Raw genomic sequence first — 20662 nt, 5'->3', positions numbered from 1 at the left:
TATGATTCATTGGTAAAAATCTGTACTAAATCTGTATTAAGTTTCAAATATCTGTATAATGTCTGTACTCTGTACTGGATCTGTACGAGACTTCAAAAATCTGTATAGATACAGACATATCTATATATCTGGCACCGCTGGCAGCAACAGCAGCCAATTGCCACAGAGAAGCAGATGAAAATCCACGCCAATGCGCCCCCTTTCGACGCTTTTTCAGCATCGTTCAAGCCATTTTATGAACAAAATCTGGAATTCACATCGTGTCAATAGCCGAACAATTTTATTTTGTTTACAAACAGGACGTAAGTCTAATATGTGAAAGAGATAAGCTAGTTCGGGAGTGTTTGAATCGGCGTCTGCGGCCGTTAACATGATGACCCAGTACTATTTTGGCCCAATTCCGGCGTCAATGCACTACTCGAAAGACACGGTAGCTTGGTACAACAAAGCAAATAATGTGCAATGCGTGCCAAAAGAGATGAATCCTCCGAATTGTCCCGAAGCCCGGCCAATCGAATCTTTTTGGGCCCTTTCCAAGGGATATCTACAAACACTTTTAAGGCAGCGAATTCAATCAAAGGATTTGAAAAAGACTGGACAAAAGTGGTCAATATTATCGCCAAGGAATCTGTGCGAAAAAAAAGGGCATATCATCTTGTGTAAACAAAACTTGTATGGCCGTTTTCGGGCAAACTGAAGGACGCCCACGCAAAGCAAGAATACCATCAAGAAGGGGAAAATTGCAAAACTCAGCTTAAATTTATTCTCGTTATCACAAGGCTAACTCTTTCGACTGAAGTATAGTAATGAATATCCGTCAAACACTTCCTCCCTCCCCTTGGCTAGTTTTTGCACCTTGCTGTTGGTGGGCGGGCCTAATTTCATGCTTTATAGTGGAGTGTTGGAGACGGTAGATTTATGGCCGGCATTGCTGGCTCTTAGCCGCGGTAGAATGGCGTCATGGGCAGGCAATGGGGATTTACGTTCGGGAGTGTTTGAATCAGTGTTTGATGTATCTACGCGCACACGTCACAGCATTTTTTCTATAACTATCTTGAAACAATACACACGGAATCCAGTGTTCAAGCGGCCAACATAGGCTAGTCCTTCTGCTGTATTGTCAAAGATATAAGCAAAATTTATTCAAATGGGTCAAGTCTTGACAACTAAGCTGTCACGCAGCTCCAGCTTGATAACCAAAAAAAAACTGTGCTTATATTTTCTGGGACACCCTATACTATATTAATCACTACCTCGCGTAACAGGGCATATAAGCTTGTGTAAACAAAACTTGTATTGCCCTTTTCGCCCGAACCGAAGGACGCCCACCCAAAACAAGAATACTATCAGGAAGGGGAGATTTGCAAAACTCAGCTTAAATTTCAGGCATAACATTTGATAACGGCACAAAAGCATTTGTAAACAAACTTTCTAAAGCCCTTTACACGCGAACCAAAGTACGCCCACGCAAACCAACAACATCATCGGATGGGGGCAACTATCACCTTTCCGAAAGTGGTATTGGTTTGCGTGGCGTACTTTGGTTCGCGTGTAAAGGACCTTAGAAAGTTTGTTTACAAATGCTTTTGTGCCGTTATCAAATGTTATGCCTGATTTATTCCGATTCTTATCACAAGGCTAACTCTTTCGACTGAAGTATAATAAAGAATATCCGTCAAACATTTCCGAATACATTTTTTGATGCAAGCCAGTGTCAAAATCTAGAGAAAATTCATGGTGTCCCCAGGCTAATAAGATCAACCCAAATTTGTGTGCAGTTTACTCATGAATCGCAAAAAGTGCAGGAACTCAGCGATGAGTAAATTTACCTCATGTTTATCTAGATTTTTCAAGTTTTTTTTTTCAGGAAAAAATCCCTAATATGAGAAAAGTAAGGACGGGATTCTCTCAGTCTTTTGTGGTTTTGAATCATCGCTGAGTTCCTGCACTTTTTGCGATTCATGAGTAAACTGAAGTCAAATTTTGGTTGATCTCATTTGCGTATTTTCATTGGATTCTTAGATACACGAAAAAAAGTTACATTACCTACCTTACTCACCAATCAGGCTAAGGCCTTGTTGTCCTCTGCTGTCCGAAGAAGTCGTCTCCACTCTACCCGATCCATGGGCACAAGTCGCCAGCCTCGTAGTCTGCGAAGAGTCTGCAGGTCGCCTTCTACTTGGTCGATCCACCTCTTGTTCCTGTTGAATCGCTTTCGAGAACCATTTTCACTGGGTCGTCGTCCGGCATTCTAGCGACGTGCCCAACCCACCGTAGTCGCCCATTTTTTTGCAATGTGGACGATGGATGCTTCTCCCAGAAGCTGGTGCAATTCGTGGTTCATTCGCCTCCTCCACGTTCCGTCATCCATCTGTACTCCACCGTAGATGGTACGCAACACATTCCGTTCGAAAACACCAAGGTTACGTGGTCGTCTTGTAGATAGTCAACTTCGTGCGGTGGCGAATTTTATTCGACCGAAGCGCCCTCCAGAGTCCAAAGTAGGCACGATTGATGGCGTGAATTTCTCTGCTGGTATCTTTTTCGGCGGTCACCAGTGACCCCTACCTCAATTTCGTCACCGTCAATCTGAACTCGGGGTGGGAGGCTAATTTTGTCTTCCCTAGAACCTCTTCCTTTCATGTATTTTGTCTTCGATGCGTTGATGGCAAGACCAATCCACCAATGATGTACGTTTCCGCCATCGTCTCAAAGTTTCGTGCCATGATGTCGATGTCAAGCGCGAAGCCAAGAAGCTGGATGGACTTCCTGAAGATCGTGCCACTCGTGTCTATCCCAGCTCTTCTTATCACACCTTCTAACGCGATGTTGAATAGTGGACACGAAAGTCCATCACCTTGCCGTCACCCCCTTCGAGATTCAAAGGGACTCGAGAGTGTCCCCGATACCCGAACAACGCACATCACTCGATCCATCGTTCATCCATAATCTGCCATAGCTTGTGCGGATTTGAAATCGATGAACAAATGATGTGTGGTCACGTTATATTCGCGCTATTTCTGCAGAACCTGCCGAATCGCGAAAATTTGGTCCGTGGTAGCGCGGGCACCCATGAATCCCGCCTGGTATTGCCCCGCGAACTCTCTTGCAAATGGTAACAGGCGGCGGCATAGAATTTTGGAGAGTATTTTGTAGGCGGCGCTCAGCAGTGTGATCTCGAGGTAGTTGCAGCAATCCAACTTGTCACCCTTTTTGTAGATTGGGCATACGACACCTTCCATCCACTCCTACGGTAATATCTCCTCCTTCAAAATCTTGGAAATTACCCAGTGCTTCACCGCCGTATTTTAATAGCTCACTTGGTAGTTGATCTACACCGGTTGCTTTGTTGTTCTTCAGTCGATCGATCTCCTCCTCAACTTCTTAAAGATCAGTGCTCCAAGGTCTGTTGCCGTGCCACCTTCATTTTCTGCTGCATCACCGTTGAAGTGTTCGTCATAGTACTGCTTCCAATTCTCAATCACCTCACACTCGTTCGTGAGAAGGTTACCGTTCAAATCCTTACTCGTAGAATTTCCGTGCGCAATGCACATTCTCGCCCGTGCTGCATTCTTCTTCTCTACTAATAGTGTGCATACGCCGTCAAACCAGTCATTTCTTCGGTCCGGGATCGCAGAACCTAGTGCCGCTTCAGCAGTACTACCTATAACGGAACGGATGTCCCTCCAGCCATCTTCAAGAGAAGCTGCGCCAAGCTGCTCTTCCGTAGGTAGTGCAGCTTCCATCTGCCATCGTAATTGCTCAATGTTGGGTGTTATCGAAGACAACAAATCAAGAAGACTGGCAACTTTGCCAGAATCCAAACGACAGATACAATGGCGCTGTGCTTGAGTGAAAATGGAAGCAACGTTTAGAAAAATGAGCAAATACACAAACCCTTCTTCTGAAGATGCAATCTTTGCTATCAAATTCGCGATTGTACCTGTCTCATAGCGTTCTTATGAGAAAATGGAAGAGTTGCCAGTCTTCTTGATGTGTTGTCTTCGGTGTTATGCTATCTATCACCGTACTTTGGTTACCGCACCAGTTTTCACGTCGCACCTCTTCACTTTGCTATTGCCGAGGCTACGCCGCCCAGCTGTGTCCATGTTTCAGCTGGTAGTCTTTTGTTATCATATGACTCGGGAGGCGTGAGGTTTGAACTTGTGAGGACCAGAGCTAGGTATTCCACTCCTTCCAGGTTAATATGTATAGGAGAAATGGCTCTAATGTTGGCCTATGGATCTAAGATTGGGCCCATCGCTAAAAATCAGCTAATTATCAATTTTATCTAGATGAACGCGTCATTAGGACAGTACTAATGGATATTTTTGGTCGCTATTGAAAATTTAGTCGATTGCTGAATTTATGTATGGGCCCAAATTAGGGGCATTTAGGCCGACATTACATCCATTTCCCCTATACATATAAAATTTACACACAAAACAGAGACATCTATCGGGGGTCCACGATCAAAGGGGCCACAAGATCAGTTATGTCACGCTACATCAATTCAAATACAAAAGATTCAACTGCTTTGCAAAGTTTATCAAGTTAAAAGTTATCCCTTTTTTCCCCCTTCCCAGGATGCCCGCGTCTGGATTCCCCATGCGGATAAGGTCTGGCAGGGTGCGGTAGTGCTCCGTGACTACAAGGAAGGCGACACCAGCCTGGAGCTGATAACGGATCGCAAGGAACCGCACACCGTACAGCTCAAGTCACCGAGCGATCTGCCTCACCTGCGCAACCCTGCCATCCTGATCGGACAGAATGATCTCACGGCGCTGTCCTACCTGCACGAACCGGATGTCCTGTACAATCTGGAGGTTCGTTTCTGCGATCGCCACAACATCTACACCTACTGCGGTATCGTCCTGGTGGCGATCAACCCGTACGCTGAACTGCCGCTCTACGGAGCGGACCTGATCCGTGCCTATCGGGGTCACTCGATGGGTGAACTGGAACCACATATCTTTGCCGTGGCGGAGGAAGCGTACGCCAAGCTGGAGCGGGAAAAGTGTGATATTAGTATTATTGTTAGTGGAGAGTCCGGTGCCGGGAAGACCGTGTCGGCCAAGTATGCTATGCGATACTTTGCCGCGGTTGGGGGCAGTGAATCGGAAACGCAAATCGAGAAGAAAGTGTTGGCCAGCAGTCCGATTATGGAAGCGATCGGAAATGCAAAAACGACACGAAACGATAACAGTTCCCGGTTCGGAAAGTTTACCAAGTTGCTGTTTACCAATAATCTGTCGATGATGAACCTGACGGGTGGCACCATGCAGACGTATCTTTTGGAAAAATCTCGGGTGGTGTTTCAGGCTCCTGGCGAGCGAAACTATCACATTTTCTATCAGCTGTGTGCGGCCAAGAAACAGTGGCCGGAGCTGATGCTGGACCATCAGGATAAGTTTCACTTTCTGAATCAGGGTCAGTCACCGGATATTGCGCGTGTATCGGATGAAGATCAGTTTCGGGAAACAACGAATGCGTTCAAGATTTTGGGATTCGACGGTGGGGAGATTAGTGACATCATGAAGGTACTGGCAGCGGTACTGCATCTGGGAAATGTCGAATTCTCTCACAAGTACAAGAAGCAATCGCAGGAAGTGGATCAGGAAGCGTGCAGTGTTGCGGTGAGTAGGTATAGTTTATTGGAGGCAATCATTTGGTACCCATCTCTTTCTCGCCCACAGTCCGACGATCTACATGTGAACATCTTCAGCGATATCCTGAGGCTAAACCGCGACGAGCTACGCAAATGGCTCATAACTCGACAGATCGAATCGTTCAACGATACGGTGCTGATTCCGCAGAGCAAATCCCAATCGGAAGCGGCTCGTGACGCTCTGGCAAAGCACATTTACGCCGAAATGTTCCAGTACATCGTTAACAAAATCAATCGCAACCTGGCCGGTGGCAAGAAGCAAAACTGTTTCATTGGTGAGTAAGATGACCGATTGTTGTTTTATCTATTCCATATTTTTTGCCCTTCCCCCTAAAAGGCGTGCTGGACATCTACGGCTTCGAAACGTTCGATATAAACTCGTTCGAGCAGTTCTGCATCAACTATGCAAACGAAAAGCTACAGCAGCAGTTCAATCAGCATGTCTTCAAGCTGGAACAGGAGCAGTACCTGAAGGAGGGAATCGAGTGGAAGATGATCGACTTCTACGACAATCAACCGTGCATCGATCTGATCGAAGCCAAGTTGGGCATTTTGGACCTGCTTGACGAGGAATGCCGAATGCCTCGCGGGTCGGACGAGTCCTGGGTGGGGAAACTGCAGGAAAAGTGCAGCAAATACAAACACTTCGATAAACCCCGGTTCGGGACGAGTGCATTTTTGATTAAGCACTTTTCCGACACGGTCCAGTACGAGTCGCATGGGTTTCTGGAGAAAAACCGGGACACGGTTTCAAAGGAGCTGGTGAACGTTCTGCGGATGTCGGAGATGAAGTTGTGCCATAAGCTGATGACTGTGCAGGATGAGGCACAGTCGGAGGCAACCGAAATGGGGAAGACCGGGGTGAAGTTGGTCATTAGTGCCGCCAAGAGTCAGGTGAGGATATGAACCCTTTTTGGGATAGCGTGTGTGACGTTCTGTCTAATGTGATTGTCCGTACAATTTGCTTTTCGTTTTATTTTCTTGTGTGTCGATTGCTGCAGCCGGCTGATAGGAAAAGAAAGGTTAGTATCGTATTTGAATGTTTATAAATATCAACCTATATTGTTTCTGCAGAACAGAATAATAACGAACAACTGAGCAGTCGTTTGCCAATTTTACGTGTTTCAGAGTGCAATTTATGTCTCTTGTCCGTTATTTTATGTGTTTTATCCTATCTGCGCGTTCAAGTTGTTGGTTATGGTGGTACTATTTGATAGCATTGCAGCAGCAGTTGTACTAATCGGATTTTCGTCCCTTTGTTTCCATTACCTTTTCTTCTGTTCTTCTGAAGCCAATGACCCAAAAGCAACAGAGGAAAACAGTCGGCTCGCAGTTCCGGGAAAGCTTGACCCTGCTGATTACTACGCTTCACAATACGACGCCACATTACGTGAGGTGTATTAAGGTAGGTCTTGAATCATTTGCCATAAATATCCTTATCTGGTTTCTGAAAACATCAAAGAAATTCTTCTGAAAACATCAAAGAAATGATCTTGTGATGCTGTTCCAAAGATCAAATAATAGGTAGTTTTTTTGAGTCGTTTGTGGGCGTTTCCAATCCATATTTTTTTGTTTATCTGAATTTTAACTGATTCGATTGCACTGGGTCATATATAACTCCTACACGAAACCAGCCGTCAAAAATCACCGATCAGAGAAAATCATGTGATTTCCTTTGGAAAAATTGTTCTTAACAGTGAAGACAACAAATCAAGAAGACTGACAACTCTTCCATTTTCTCATACGAACGCATTCGATAGCAAAGATTACATCTCATATTTCTGTGCGTTGCTTCCACCTTCACTCAAGCGCAGTGCTATTGTGTCTGTCGCTTGGATTCTGGCAAAGTTGCCAGTCTTCTTGATAAGATATAATAGGGTAAATACCTTTACCTATTAGCCAGTCCCTTAGCTCAGCCGGTAAAGGCGCAGCTGCAAAGCAAGCCCTCGCTGGAGGTGGCTGGGTTCGATTCCCGGTCCGTTCTAAGAATTTTTCGGGTTGGAGAATTTCTCGACATCCTTGGGCAAAAGAGTATGATTGTGTACATGTGCATAATTGCTTTGTTAACAATGGCTTTAGCCGTCGATTTCACGCCAATAAAAGCTCGCGCACGAAAATTATTGACACCAACAGATAGAGGAATGTTTCCTCTACCAGAGCATTTTTAATTTGGAGGATGAGCTTTTATTTGCCAGAAATCAGCGGCCAAAGCCTTTGTTTACAATAGCAATTACGCCCCTTTGAAATGTTAGCAATTCATTGCATTTGTTCTCGAGATTTTCTGGATAAGCCTTTCCTCCAACATCCACAGGAAATTCATATACTTAACTTATAACTTATATAACTTATATAAGTTATAACCTATGTATGAAACTACACAAACTACCTTCATGCATGTTAAACATTTTAAACCTTCCATACGGGGTAATGCAACCATTTATATCCATCAACATTCCAGCCCAACGAAGACAAGGCCGCCTTCCGATGGGAGGCACCGAAAATCGTCCAACAGCTGCGGGCCTGCGGTGTGCTGGAGACGGTCCGCATCTCGGCCGCCGGTTTCCCGTCCCGCTGGAGGTACGAGGACTTTTACGATCGCTATCGGTTGCTCTGCAAGCGCGTCCAGATCATCGACTGGAACGAGAAGGCCACCTGTGCGAACATCGTGCGCAACTGGCTACCCGACACGGACAAATACCGGCTGGGCAACACGCAAATCTTCTTCCGCGCCGGGCAGGTAGCTTATCTGGAACAGCTGAGAAGCGACCTGCGCAAGAAGCACATCGTCAAAGTGCAGTCACTGATAAGAAGATTTATCTGTCGAAACAAATATCTCCGACTGAAGCGCACTGCTCTCGGGCTGCAGCGACACGCCAGAGGGATGTTGGCTAGGAAGTGAGTTTCAATTTCCAATTTTGTGTTGTAAGTTTGATTCGAGTCATTTTTTTTTTTTCAGGCGAGCGGATAACCTTCGGAAGAATCGTGCAGCGATTACGATTCAACGCTACATGCGAGGTTGGCTGCAACGGACCAGGTATCAACGAATCCGGCGGACTGTACTTGGATTACAAACCTACGCCCGTGCAATGCTTGCCCGTCGGAAGTTCAAGCAAGCACTGGACAACTACAAAGCAACGGAAATTCAGCGCATCTGTCGAGGCTACCTGGCTCGAGAACGGACCAGGCAGCGTCTGGCGAATATCGTCAAGTGTCAAGCAACAATACGCCGATTCTTGGCACGTCGAATGTACAAGCGCTTGAAGGCGGAGGCCCGAACCATTTCCCACATTCAAAAGATGTACAAAGGTTTGGAGAACAAGATCATCGAACTGCAGCAGCGCTACGATCAACTGTCGAAGGAAAATACTGGTCTGAAGAAGCAGAATGCCGATATTCCGGAGATGCGCCAGAAGATGGCAACCATGAAGCGACAGGAGAACGAGCTGAAGGCTTTGAAGCTGCAGTTGGAGCAAAAGGACGAAAAGTTGCTGATAGTGATCAAACAGTTGGAAAACGAACGGGACGAGAAGATGATTCTGCTGGAAGAGAAGCAAAAGGAAGAGGAAGATCGGCTGAAAGAACGGGCCGTTATGGAGCAGGATCTCGCAAAAATGCGAGAGCAGGTCAATGAAATCAGCGACGTAACCAAACTGGAACGGGATCGACTCCTATCGCAAGCGGACTCCAAAGAAATCCACTCAGCTTACCAACGAATGGTTGAGGATAAAAATCAGCTAGAGAATGAGAACAACAATTTGCGACACGAACTGCGTCGGTTGCAGCATATCATCAGCAACTCTCACGAGCTGAAGACGCACTCGCGGTCGGTTAGTAACGCGTCCAGCACCAACGAGGAGGACTTCGGTTACAATTCGGGCAAGAATACGCTGGAGATTCGACGATCGCCGCTCTCGTGCGAAGGTGAAGTTAACAATAATTTGAAGCGAAATAGCAACGGCGGTAATGTTAGTACAAGTGTTCCTAATACTGTGCCGGTGGTTTCACCAGCGGCCGTAAGGGTGGCGATAGCGTCTGCCATTACTACGACCGTTCCTAGTAGCGGGACGACCGCAGTCAGTAGTCCTCCGCCATCTATGGGTAATGTTTCTAGTCAAAGTAGTATTACAGAACTGCCACGAGTGCCGGCGAAGGACTCTTCGTTTGATTCGCTCGAACGGCTGCTGAACAGGACCCCCTCGATGTCGTTCAACCACCTGCAAGGTAGGGAGAATGTTACTAATTCGATTATTTCGTGCGTGGTGGCCTAACTAGGAGATCAGTACTAATCAGTGTGTGTTTCTAACTCTTATTGCGTAAGTTGAGAAGCGGTTGGGAGGATCTGAAGCGGCACGGGGTCTGCCTAGTATAGATGTTTATATTGTTTTACTTTTCAAGTTTCATCCATGTTGTTTAACCAAACTTTTTTGTATATGGTAGCTTGGAGATTCCTGTACAGGAAGGCTTTCAATATCCTCAGCGGTTTAGGAACATATGACTGATTTTTGTTGCATAGGAGTCAACTCAAAATTTTCAGATGAAAGCGTGTCACATAGGTCCGACTTCTTCACTTGCGCTTAAATCTTAAACCAGGTTTACCCATATGATTAAACCTGGTTTAAGGCGCAGGTGAAGAAATCGGCCCTTAGGATATTAAGCATAGCTCTGGAATATCTTAAGCAATCGCACATAAGCTAAATGATGGCAGAATTACTCAATAGCGATATTTACAAACATCTCAAAAGTCTAAAAAACAAATAATCCTTCTAGAGTTTTAGGTGAAAAACTCCCTGGCGTAACTTAACCAGCACCGGACTCAGTAGGTCGCCACCAAAAAATTCCAGATGGGCGAAAAAATTGCTCCAATGTTCGATGGACATCTACGAAGTTCCGTCAACTTTTTCAAGTAGGACATCCATGATCTTCTCCAAGCTTCAAGAAAGACCTCGAACCTTTTCTACGAATTTTCCTAAACATCTTTACGAAACAAAGTTTCCAAAATTTCCAGTAAATTCCCAAATCAATCCCTGAAGTTCTAAGAAGAATGCTGAATTTTTACAATACTCCATAAGCTTCTATTAAATTCCCTAACTTCTACGAAGTTCTCTGAGCTTCTACAGTTTTCGTTGAACTTCTAACGAAGTTCCTCGAATTGCTAAGTTCGCTTGACTTCTACAAAGGTTTTTGAAGTCCTATGAAGTTCCCTGTTTTTTAATTCTCTTGATCCTGCGCAGGTCCCCTTAAGTTCTACAAAGTTTCCTGAATGTGTACGTAATTTCCTGATCTATTTTAAGTTCATTGAACATTGACGAAGTGTCCTGAAACTAAAACAAGAACTTATATGAAATTTATTAAAATTAACCCTCCGTTACTCGCGCTGTTGTACTTTGTACAACACACATGAGATTTCCATTGCCATTTTGTTGCTGAGTTACCAAGCGATCTGAAACCAACGAGTATTCCTCAAAAAAACTTATTTCGATCTAAAAAAACTAAACTTTGATTACAGTAAACACCTAAAAATGCGGATAATAGGGAAAATGTAAATCGAAACCGCGTAAACTGTGACCATACTACGTGGGATTTGACTTAATTGATTACAACATGGAATATATAGAGATCCTGACCAGATAGAAAGTTACTGTATTTAACAAAGTTTTTCAGAAGGTCAAAACCTATTGCTTGATGCTCAATAGTTCAGATTTTGCTCACTACGCGACGCTAGTATACACGTGAAATTCTCATATAAAATATCTCGAGTTCCCAACCAGATAGAAAGGTACTGTCTTCGGCATAGTTGTTCAGCAGGTCAGGGCTTTTTCGCAGGTGGACAGTAGTTCAGAGTTTTCTCACTTTGCGGCGCTACTATACATGTGAAACTCTTGCATATAAAATATCTCTAGATCCTGATCAGATAGAAAGTAAATGTCTTCGGCAAAGTTTTTCAGGAAATCAAGATCTTTTTGTTGGATGACAATAGTTCAGAATTTTCTCGCTATGCGGTGCTAGTATACACGTGCCTTTCTCGCATATTCAATAGTTCGAGATCTTGATCGGCTAGAAAGTTGCTGTCTTCGGCAAAGTTGTTTTAGGGGGTCAAGACTTTTTGGCTGGTGGACAGTAGTTCAGAATTTCAGAACATGTGAAATTCTCGCATATAAAATATCCCAAGTTCTTGACCAGATAGAAAATTACTGTCGTCGGCAAAGTTGTTCAGGATATCACAAAATTTTTGCTCGTTGACAGTTGTTCAAAATTTTCTCACTACGTAGCGCTAGTGAAATGTAAAATTCTCGCCTGTGATATATCTCGAGATCCTGACCAGATAGAAAGTTACTGTCTTGAACAAAGTTGTTCAGGAGGTTAAAGCCTAGAATTTGTGTGAAAATTCTGAACTACTGTTCACCAGCCAAAATACCTTGACCTCCTGAACAACTTTGTCGTAGACAGTAACTTTATATCTGATCAGGATCTCGAGATATAGTATATGCGAGAAGTGTACATGTATACTAATGCCACGTGGTGAGAAAATTCTTAACTACTATTTACCAGCCGAAAAGGCTTTGACCTCCTGAACAACTTTGTCGAAGACAGTAACTTTCTATCTGGTCAGGATCTCGAAACAACCCACATGCGAGAATTTCACGTGTATTCTGGGTAGTGAGAAAATTTTGAACTACTGTCCACTAGCGAAATCTATCTGATCAGAATCTCGAGATATTTTACATGCGAGAATTTTGCGTGTATACTAACGCTACGTAGTGTGAAAATTCTGAACTATTGTGCACTAAGCAATAGGCATTTACCTCATGAACAAGTTTTTCTAAGACAGTAACTTTCTACCTGTTCAGAATCTCAAGCTTAGCATACGCGGGAATTGTACACGTTTACTAGCGCCACGTGGTGAAAAAATTCTAGGCTACTGTCCACCAGCCAAAAACTCTTGACCCCCTGAACAAGTTTGCCGAAAACAGGAACTTTCTATCTGCTCAGGATCTCGAGCTATTGTATATGCGAGAATTGCATGTGTATACTAGCACCAAGTAGTGAGAAAATTCTGAACAACTGTCCACCAACGAAAAGATCTTGACTTCCTGAACAACTTTGCCAAAGACATTTACTCTCTATCTGGTCAGGATCTAGTGATGTATCACATGCGAAAACTTAACGTGTATACGAGCACTACCTAGTGAGAAGATTTTGAACAACTGTTAACCAGCAAAAAGGCTATGATCTCCTAAACAGCTTTGCCTAAGACAGTAACTTTCTATCTGGTTAGGATCTAGAGATATTTTATATTGGAATTTCACGTGTATACTAGCGCCGCATAGTGAGACAATACCGAACTACTCTCTTCTGCAGCCAAAAATACTTAACCCCCTGAAAAAGTTTGCCGAAGACAATAACTTTCTATCTGCTCAGGATCTCGAGCTATTGTATATGCGAAAATTGCACTTATACACTAGCGCCACGTAGTGATAATTTTCTGAACTACTTCACCAATGAAAAGGCCTTGACCTTCTGAACAACTTTGCCGAAGACAGTAACTTTCTATCTGGTCAGGATCTCGAGATATTTTATATGAGAATTTCACGTGTATACTAGCGCCACGTATTAAGATAATTTTGAACTATTGTGCACCAAGAAATAGGCTTTGATCTCATCAAAAACTTTGTCGATGACAGTAAACATCTATCTGGTCATGATCTCGAGATATATCACATGCGATAATTTCACATGTAAAGGGTGATACGGTCAAAATTTGGTCAGTATCAACTTGACGTATTTCTTTCAATTTTGCATTTAAAAAACCTGAACACCCCTCATTTTGAAGGTGTGTGTGTGTAGAATGTTGCTCCTATTTTGATTTTGGAATTCACTCTTCAGTTGTCAAAATGCCGTCCAAGCAAGAAGAGCAGCGTATCAAAATTTTGCTCGCGCATCGCGAAAATCCGAGCTACTCGCACGCAAAGTTGGCAAAATCGCTAAAAGTTGCCAAATCAACCGTTACAAATGTAATTAAAGTGTTTGGGGAACGTTTGTCGACAGCCAGGAAGTCTAGATCGGGGGGAAATCGAAAACCGGAAGCCGCTGAGACGACAAAGAGAGTTGCCGGTAGTTTCAAGCGAAACCCTAACCTCTCTCTCCGAGATGCCGCAAATAAGCTGGGTGTATCGTCTACAACCGTGCATCGAGCCAAAAAACGAGCCGGACTATCGACTTACAAGAAGGTAGTGACTCCAAATCGCGATGATAAACAAAATACGACGGCCAAAGCGCGATCCCGGAGGCTGTACACGACGATGCTGACGAAGTTTGACTGCGTGGTAATGGACGACGAAACCTACGTCAAAGCCGACTACAAGCAGCTTCCGGGACAGGAGTTTTAAACGGCAAAAGGAAGGGGAAAGGTAGCAGATGTTTTCAAGCACATGAAACTGTCAAAGTTCACAAAGAAATATCTGGTTTGGCAAGCCATCTGTACCTGTGGCTTGAAAAGCAGCATTTTCATAGCTTCCGGGACTGTCAACCAAGAAATTTACGTGAAAGAGTGTTTGAATAAACGTCTGCTGCCTTTCCTGAAGAAACACGGTTGTTCCGTACTGTTTTGGCCGGATTTGGCATCTTGCCATTACGGTAAAAACGCCATGGAGTGGTACGCCGCCAACAACGTGCAGGTGGTTCCCAAGGACAAGCCAGAGCTCCGCCCAATTGAGAAATACTGGGTTATTGTCAAGCGGAACCTAAAGAAGACCAAAAAAACTGCTAAGGGCGAGCAGCAGTTCAAGGCAAACTGGCTTTCTGCGGCGAAGAAGGTGGACTAGGTGGCTGTACAAAATCTGATGGCAGGGGTCAAGCGTAAGGCCCGGCAATTCGGATTTGGAAAAGCGGAAGCCTAACTGAATATTTTTCCTGAATTTTATACTAATTGAACTTGAAAAAGAAATTTAATTTGATTTTTTAAATAAACGATTTCACCGATTTACACGCGTTTTCCCTTGACCAAATTTTGACCGTATCACCCTTTATTCTAGCGCTACGTAGTGAGAAAATTCTGAACTACTCTCCACCAGTGAAAAGGTTATGATCTCTAGAACAACTTTGCCGAAGACAATAATATTCTAGCTGGTCAGGATCTCGAGATTTTCAATGTTGTAACCAATTAAGTCAAAACCCACGTAGTACGGACACCGTTTACGCGGTTTCCATTCACATTTTCTCTATTATCTGCATTTTTTTGGGGGTTAACTGTGATAAAAGTTTAACTTGTTTAGTTAAAAACATGTTTTTTAAGGAATACCCGTTGTTTTCATATCGATTGGTAGCTCGGCTGCAAAATGGCAATGGAAAACTCATGTGTGTTGTACAAAGTACAACGCGCGAGTACTCGTGTTACAAAAGTTGGCACGAGTAACGGGCGGTTAAGGGAACTTTTAACTTCAACGAAGTTTCCCAAACTTGTATAAGCATTTTTACAAAGCAACCTGATTTTTTTTAAATGCTCTGAAGCTCTACGAAGTTCCCCGAATTATATTAAATTTCGATGTCTCCTGAACATCTACAAAGTCCCTGAAATATTAGAAAGTCCAATGAAGTTATAAAAAAATCCCTGAACTTCAACAAAGTTCCCCGAATTTCGGCAGCATTCGCCAAATTTCTCTTAAGTTTGCTAATTTTCAACAATGTTCCATGAAGTTCTACAAAGTTCTCTACACTTCTACAAAATTTGCTAAAGTTGTACAACATTCTCTGACGTTTTGTTAAATTCAATTAGCTTTTACAAAGTCAACTAAACTTCTGTAAAATTTGCTGCACTTCTAGAAAGTTTCCAGAACTTCAACTCAGTTCAATGAATGTTAACGAAGTTTTCGGAACTTCTACGATGTTTCTCGAAAATATATGAAGTTCCTTGACATTCTAGACCGTTTCCGTTACTCTCTGAGCTTTTGGCTTCTACAAAGTTCTCTGAAGTCAAGCAGGTTGTCTGCTACCTGGAAAATCCTGGAAAGCATGGAGTCTTCAGGTAATTTTATTTTCCCTGAAAAAAACTGGGAATTCTCAGAGAATTTTCAAATTCCTTGGGCAAGCAAATTTTTATAAATATTGAAGCACGTCAGAATTTTAAGAGAGGTTCCACTCAGTCTATTAGTATACTCCTAGACTGGATAAAAATTTCTTCGATTTTCCTCATATTCGAGCAGATTTTCGAGGGAAAGCGAACAACTGCCATTGTCTCTATTTCTACTTTTTCCATATGGGACTGATATGCGAATATAGGCAGAGCAGCTCAACTCCAGACGAAACTAGAACCGCACTACCATTCATACTGGCGACAACGCTCTGACGAGACAACGAAACCTTACCCCCAAGCTCCTCCCCTGATCCTATCCTTCGACAATGTACCTCTCTAACCTCGAGTAAGCCGCGAGTATTCGGCCCAACTCCTACTAGACATAGAATTAAGTGAATTTTGTTACAAACAAAGAACAATGAACTATCGGCTCCGTAAAGCTAACGCGATTGAGCCTTCCAAATAAACATACTAGTTAAATTAAGGCAGAGCAGCTCTTTCGTGTTTTAGTCAATGTGTATATTAATATGTTAATCTATTATGCCAAACGACTTTAGGTCAAACGGCCTTAGGGGAGATGCATAAATGACGTAGCATTTTAAAGTGACCGCGTCATTTAGAAAAATACACAAGATACTGTTCCATCAAAAGTAAAGAAACGTTTGACGTTTGTTTACGTTTCATGAAGCACTAACTTTGGTCCTCCTCCCCCTTATAGTGTATTTTTCTACATGGCTGGTCACCCTAAAATGCTACGTCATTTATGCATCTTCTCTTATGCCAAACGGCTTTAGGCCAAACTCATTCCCCCCATAAAGATTAAAAGGAAATTCGTAGGAATTCCATTTGTATTGGGAGGGGGAGGATTCTGGAGAAATTATTTTGTCAGTACAGATTCAATTACAAGAAAGATCAGAGATCTTCTAGAAGGTAAAGTCTTCCACCAGATATTATGTTAACTTCTCTAGACTTCCCCTAAAAGTCCCTATAAATATTCCGAAGATCTCCGGACCCCTTAAAGAGGTCTTCAGGACCTTTATTTAGTTCATGAAAACTTCACTGAAAGTCCTCTTAGACGAGTCCAACTACAGAATATCCTGAAGGAAACAATAGACAGAAATTGTGTAGTTTAACCTTATTAACCCATCGTCGTCCATTAACCTGAATGCCGGAAACCTTGGCTGACTAACATTACGCTGTCCTAATATCAAATTCCATCCCCCGATACACTCCATACTAATGTTTCTCAACTCGCTAGACCATTCCACACCCAACAATTCGGAATTGCCGGAGAAGGACCAGACGACCATCATCCTGAAAATGCGCAAACTCTTCGAAGAGGAGAAATCCAAGAGCGATCAGCTCCGCAAGGAGATCGCTCGGTTCCGCAAGAGTTCCTCCTTCAGTACGGAGGATTCGATCCGTGCCTCGGAGCTGGAGGTGGAAATCGAAAAACTACGACAGGATTACAACCTGCTGAGGAATAGCATCAAGCGCGGAGTGGAAGATCGCGAACTGGAGGCACAACACAATGCACTGCAGGAGGAGCTGAAACGGCGCCGCGATGAGTGCATCTCGTTGAAGGCCGTCCTCGCGCAGCAGAGTCATTCGCTGCGAACGCTGGGTCAGTCACAGATCAATCCGAACGGCGATGCCAGCAGTATGAGGATTCACGACGAAGGCGAACTGATGGAAGCGTTCCAGGCGCAGAAGTTGGTCAATAGGCAGCTGGAGTCGGAACTGCGGGCGATGATGGATGCCAACAACGAGACCCTGGTGGAGAACAACAAGATCACGGAAGCGCTGAGGAAGGAGCTCCAGGAGCTTCAGTTGATTCTGCAAGGAAGACTCGAAGGTTCCAACGAGGACAACTTGGACACGCTGAAGCAAAGTGATCTGTACTTGAGGCATGAGTTGAAGAAATCGACCTCGGCTTACGTAGATCTGCAGGAGCAGGTGAACGACTTGCTGGCCAAGATCCATGAGCTGACGAAGAAGAACAACATTCTGTCGAACCGGTTACGGGACCATGGTCTGAACGATTCTATTCTGATGAACGAAGAGTTCCAGTCGATGGTGATGGTGAAGAAGAAGGCTCAATCGTACCAGGGTATACTGAAATACCGGCACGAAGACGAGAACAAGATCATCCAGCGACTGGTGACGGACCTGAAACCGAGAGTGGCAGTCACGCTAACTACGAGTTTACCAGCTTATGTGGTGTTTATGTGCATCAGATATACCGATTTGGTCAATACGGATCAGCATGTGCGATCGCTGCTGACGCGGTTTGTGCAGATGATCAAGCGGCTGTACAAGCTGCCCAACGTTGCCGAAGTGCGAGTTATGTGGCTAGTCAATACCCTTACGTAAGTTCCGTATGTCGAGTTTGAAATTTTCCAAATAATATTTGTTCTGCTTACCCTCCCCACACAGCCTACACAATTTGTTGAAGCAGTTTGGCGGCTATCCGGAGTACATCCAGTACAACACCGACGTGCAGAACCAACAGCAGCTGAAGAACTTCGACCTGTCGGAGTACCGGCAGGTGATCTACGAGATGATCATCCTGATGCACGGTGTTCTGCTGCGGCAGATCCAGGAATCGATCAAGCAATTCATAGTGCCGGCCATCCTCGATCACGACGAAACGGCCCGCGGCAAGAGCCGGGGCCGAACGATGTCGCTCGACATGTCGCCGGATCAGAGCCGGGAACCGAAGTCGCTGGTTCAGCAGTTGGACATCTTCTACAAACATCTGACCAGCTTCGGCATGGAGAACTACTACATCGAGCAGATCTTCAAACAGGTAGGGGGAAAACGGGGCACATTTAGAACGGGGAGCAATTTTCAAGACCGTTACAATGTTTTTAAGATTCTGGGTTGAGGGGATTTTTTTACACTATTGGACAGGTTTGGTTTGGGCCGAAGGGTCTCAGATTTTTAAAATTGTCTCTATAAAATCCTAGTGCTGAAATTATCTTGACACTCCGAAGACGATGCCTCAGGTAAAATGTGTAACGGCAAAATGTTTTTTTAAACATTGCAAGTTTGCCGTTAAACAACAAACCGGAGGCATCGTGTTCGGAGTGTTAAAAAGCCACCGGATTTCTCCTAGAATATTCCCAAACCTCTCCTGGATGTTCCCTGAACTATCCCTGGAAAGCTGTCTAACCGTTTACATAATTCCTCCAAACTTCCCTTGAAGATCTTGGGCTCATAAAAATGAGATCTCGATAGAAAATATTTGATCTGAGATTATGATTTTTCTTAGTTAATTTGTCATTGTTTTGCCTTCTTTGTAACAGTAGTTTCGAGTTCTCGGCAGCTATTCTGCGAGTCGTGTCTAATTCTCTGTCATTGGTTAGTTGACAAAAGTAACGTTATGTGAAAAAAATACAAGAAATAAGAAAGACACTGTAGTTAAAACAATTGCCAGATCTTCTGAAACTTAGATTAACGGAGAATGAATGATGCAACCGTTCAGAAAAGTGATGCATGTATTTTGTTTTATTCTCTTCGCAGCTCATGTATTACATCTGCGCCGTGGCGGTCAACAGTCTGATGCTGAGAGGTGATCTGTGCATGTGGAAAACGGGCATGAAGATTCGCTACAACGTCAGCTGTTTGGAGGGATGGATCCGAACGATGGCCATGGATCCGGATGTGGTCAAGCCGCTGGAGCCGCTGATCCAAATTTCCCGCATCCTGCAAGCCCGCAAGACGGAGGAGGACGTTCAAACGTTGCTGGAACTCAGCACCTGCCTAACGACGGCGCAAATTTTGAAGGTATGTTTGGTGCTCTGCTTTTCGGTTGCTTCTTCCGGAATGATCTTAAAACTTTACCGACTAAATTCCAGATCATCAAATCCTACACCACGGACGATTGCGAGAACGAAATCAAACCGATCTTCATCGAGAAGCTGACGAAGCAGCTGAATGAGCGTTCCAACCAGAGCGAATCGGACACGTACATGATGGACGAAGAGATCGTCAGCCCGCTGGTCGTGGTGTACAAGTACAGCGAGGTCAATCTGGAGGAAATTGACGTCCCCGAGGAGCTGAACCTGGACGGTTTAGTCACGAAGATTTAAACGTGGGCAAGTTCGATGCGAGTGACGCATTCCACATATTTTAAATAGGTAAATTGACATATATACCGTAGATGCAAAGGCAGAACTTAGACCAAGAACGTGCAAATCGTTAGAGAAATTGTTATTCAAATTCAAGAGAGTTTATCGACTTCCGAAGGAATATCAGAGAGACACATATTTACACGATTCGTTTGTTTCTATTTTTCGTGTACTTGAATGCATCCTGAGTTACTTTTAGGAAAGTACTATAATTGGCCTTCATCATGCTTCGGCTAAATCGATTCAAAATACATACAAAACCAACGGTTTTTGCCTGCTAAGGACAACGTTGTTTGGAACTGCAAGTGCATTTATATTACCTGTCGGGCTGGTGACCCTGAACTCAACGCATTTCCCAACTGTATTATAGATTTTTGTTTATGTTTTCCTTCCACTGAATCGATTGTGTAAGTACCTAAAACTTATATATACACATATATATGCTATTGTTATTTATTACTGGAATGCAAGTCTGAATAGGAGTGTACGAAAAATACGGTTGAAAAATTTATTAAATACTGACTTCATTGCAAGCACCAAAAATATAGCCACATTTCACAAGTAGCAAAGCAAAGTAAAGCGAAAAGGAAACAATAATCAATGCTGTAACGTAACGAAAGTACATCAAATTTGCGCTAAGCAACCATGTTGAAAGAGAACAATAGTATACCCCCTGTTATAGAGCATTTATCGTGATAGAAGAAATTTACTCTGTACTTACCAGCTGTGAGTAGTGAGAGAACGCTAAACTAATAATAAAAAGGATACATAGGTACCTACCAGAATGTTAGT

The 20662-nt window shown here is 43.7% G+C and overlaps 1 protein-coding gene across 3 annotated transcripts in view; it reads left to right on the top strand.

Moving 5' to 3' along the window:
* didum (dilute class unconventional myosin) overlaps positions 1-20662 on the top strand; it is a 47545-nt gene extending 26883 nt beyond the window's left edge. The window contains exons 3-13 of one of the 3 annotated variants that reach the window (XM_065230098.1): positions 4587-5636; positions 5697-5943; positions 6006-6562; positions 6670-6690; positions 6960-7073; positions 8127-8563; positions 8625-9889; positions 16996-18106; positions 18174-18546; positions 19263-19526; positions 19598-20662. In XM_065230098.1, the coding sequence (XP_065086170.1) occupies positions 4587-5636; positions 5697-5943; positions 6006-6562; positions 6670-6690; positions 6960-7073; positions 8127-8563; positions 8625-9889; positions 16996-18106; positions 18174-18546; positions 19263-19526; positions 19598-19831 (5673 nt within the window). In that variant the 3' untranslated portion in view covers positions 19832-20662. The remainder of the gene's footprint in view (positions 1-4586; positions 5637-5696; positions 5944-6005; positions 6563-6669; positions 6691-6959; positions 7074-8126; positions 8564-8624; positions 9890-16995; positions 18107-18173; positions 18547-19262; positions 19527-19597) is intronic. The other 2 variants (XM_065230100.1, XM_065230099.1) reach the window with 2 other exon arrangements.

This window comes from Ochlerotatus camptorhynchus, unplaced genomic scaffold (genome assembly GCF_037179485.1).
Source record: "Ochlerotatus camptorhynchus isolate MF236.1 unplaced genomic scaffold, CSIRO-AGI_Acam_v1.1 ptg000328l, whole genome shotgun sequence".
Classification (NCBI taxonomy): Eukaryota; Metazoa; Arthropoda; class Insecta; order Diptera; family Culicidae; genus Ochlerotatus; species Ochlerotatus camptorhynchus.
Note: the sequence above shows the minus strand (reverse complement) of the source record. Positions and strands in the feature narration are given on the sequence as shown.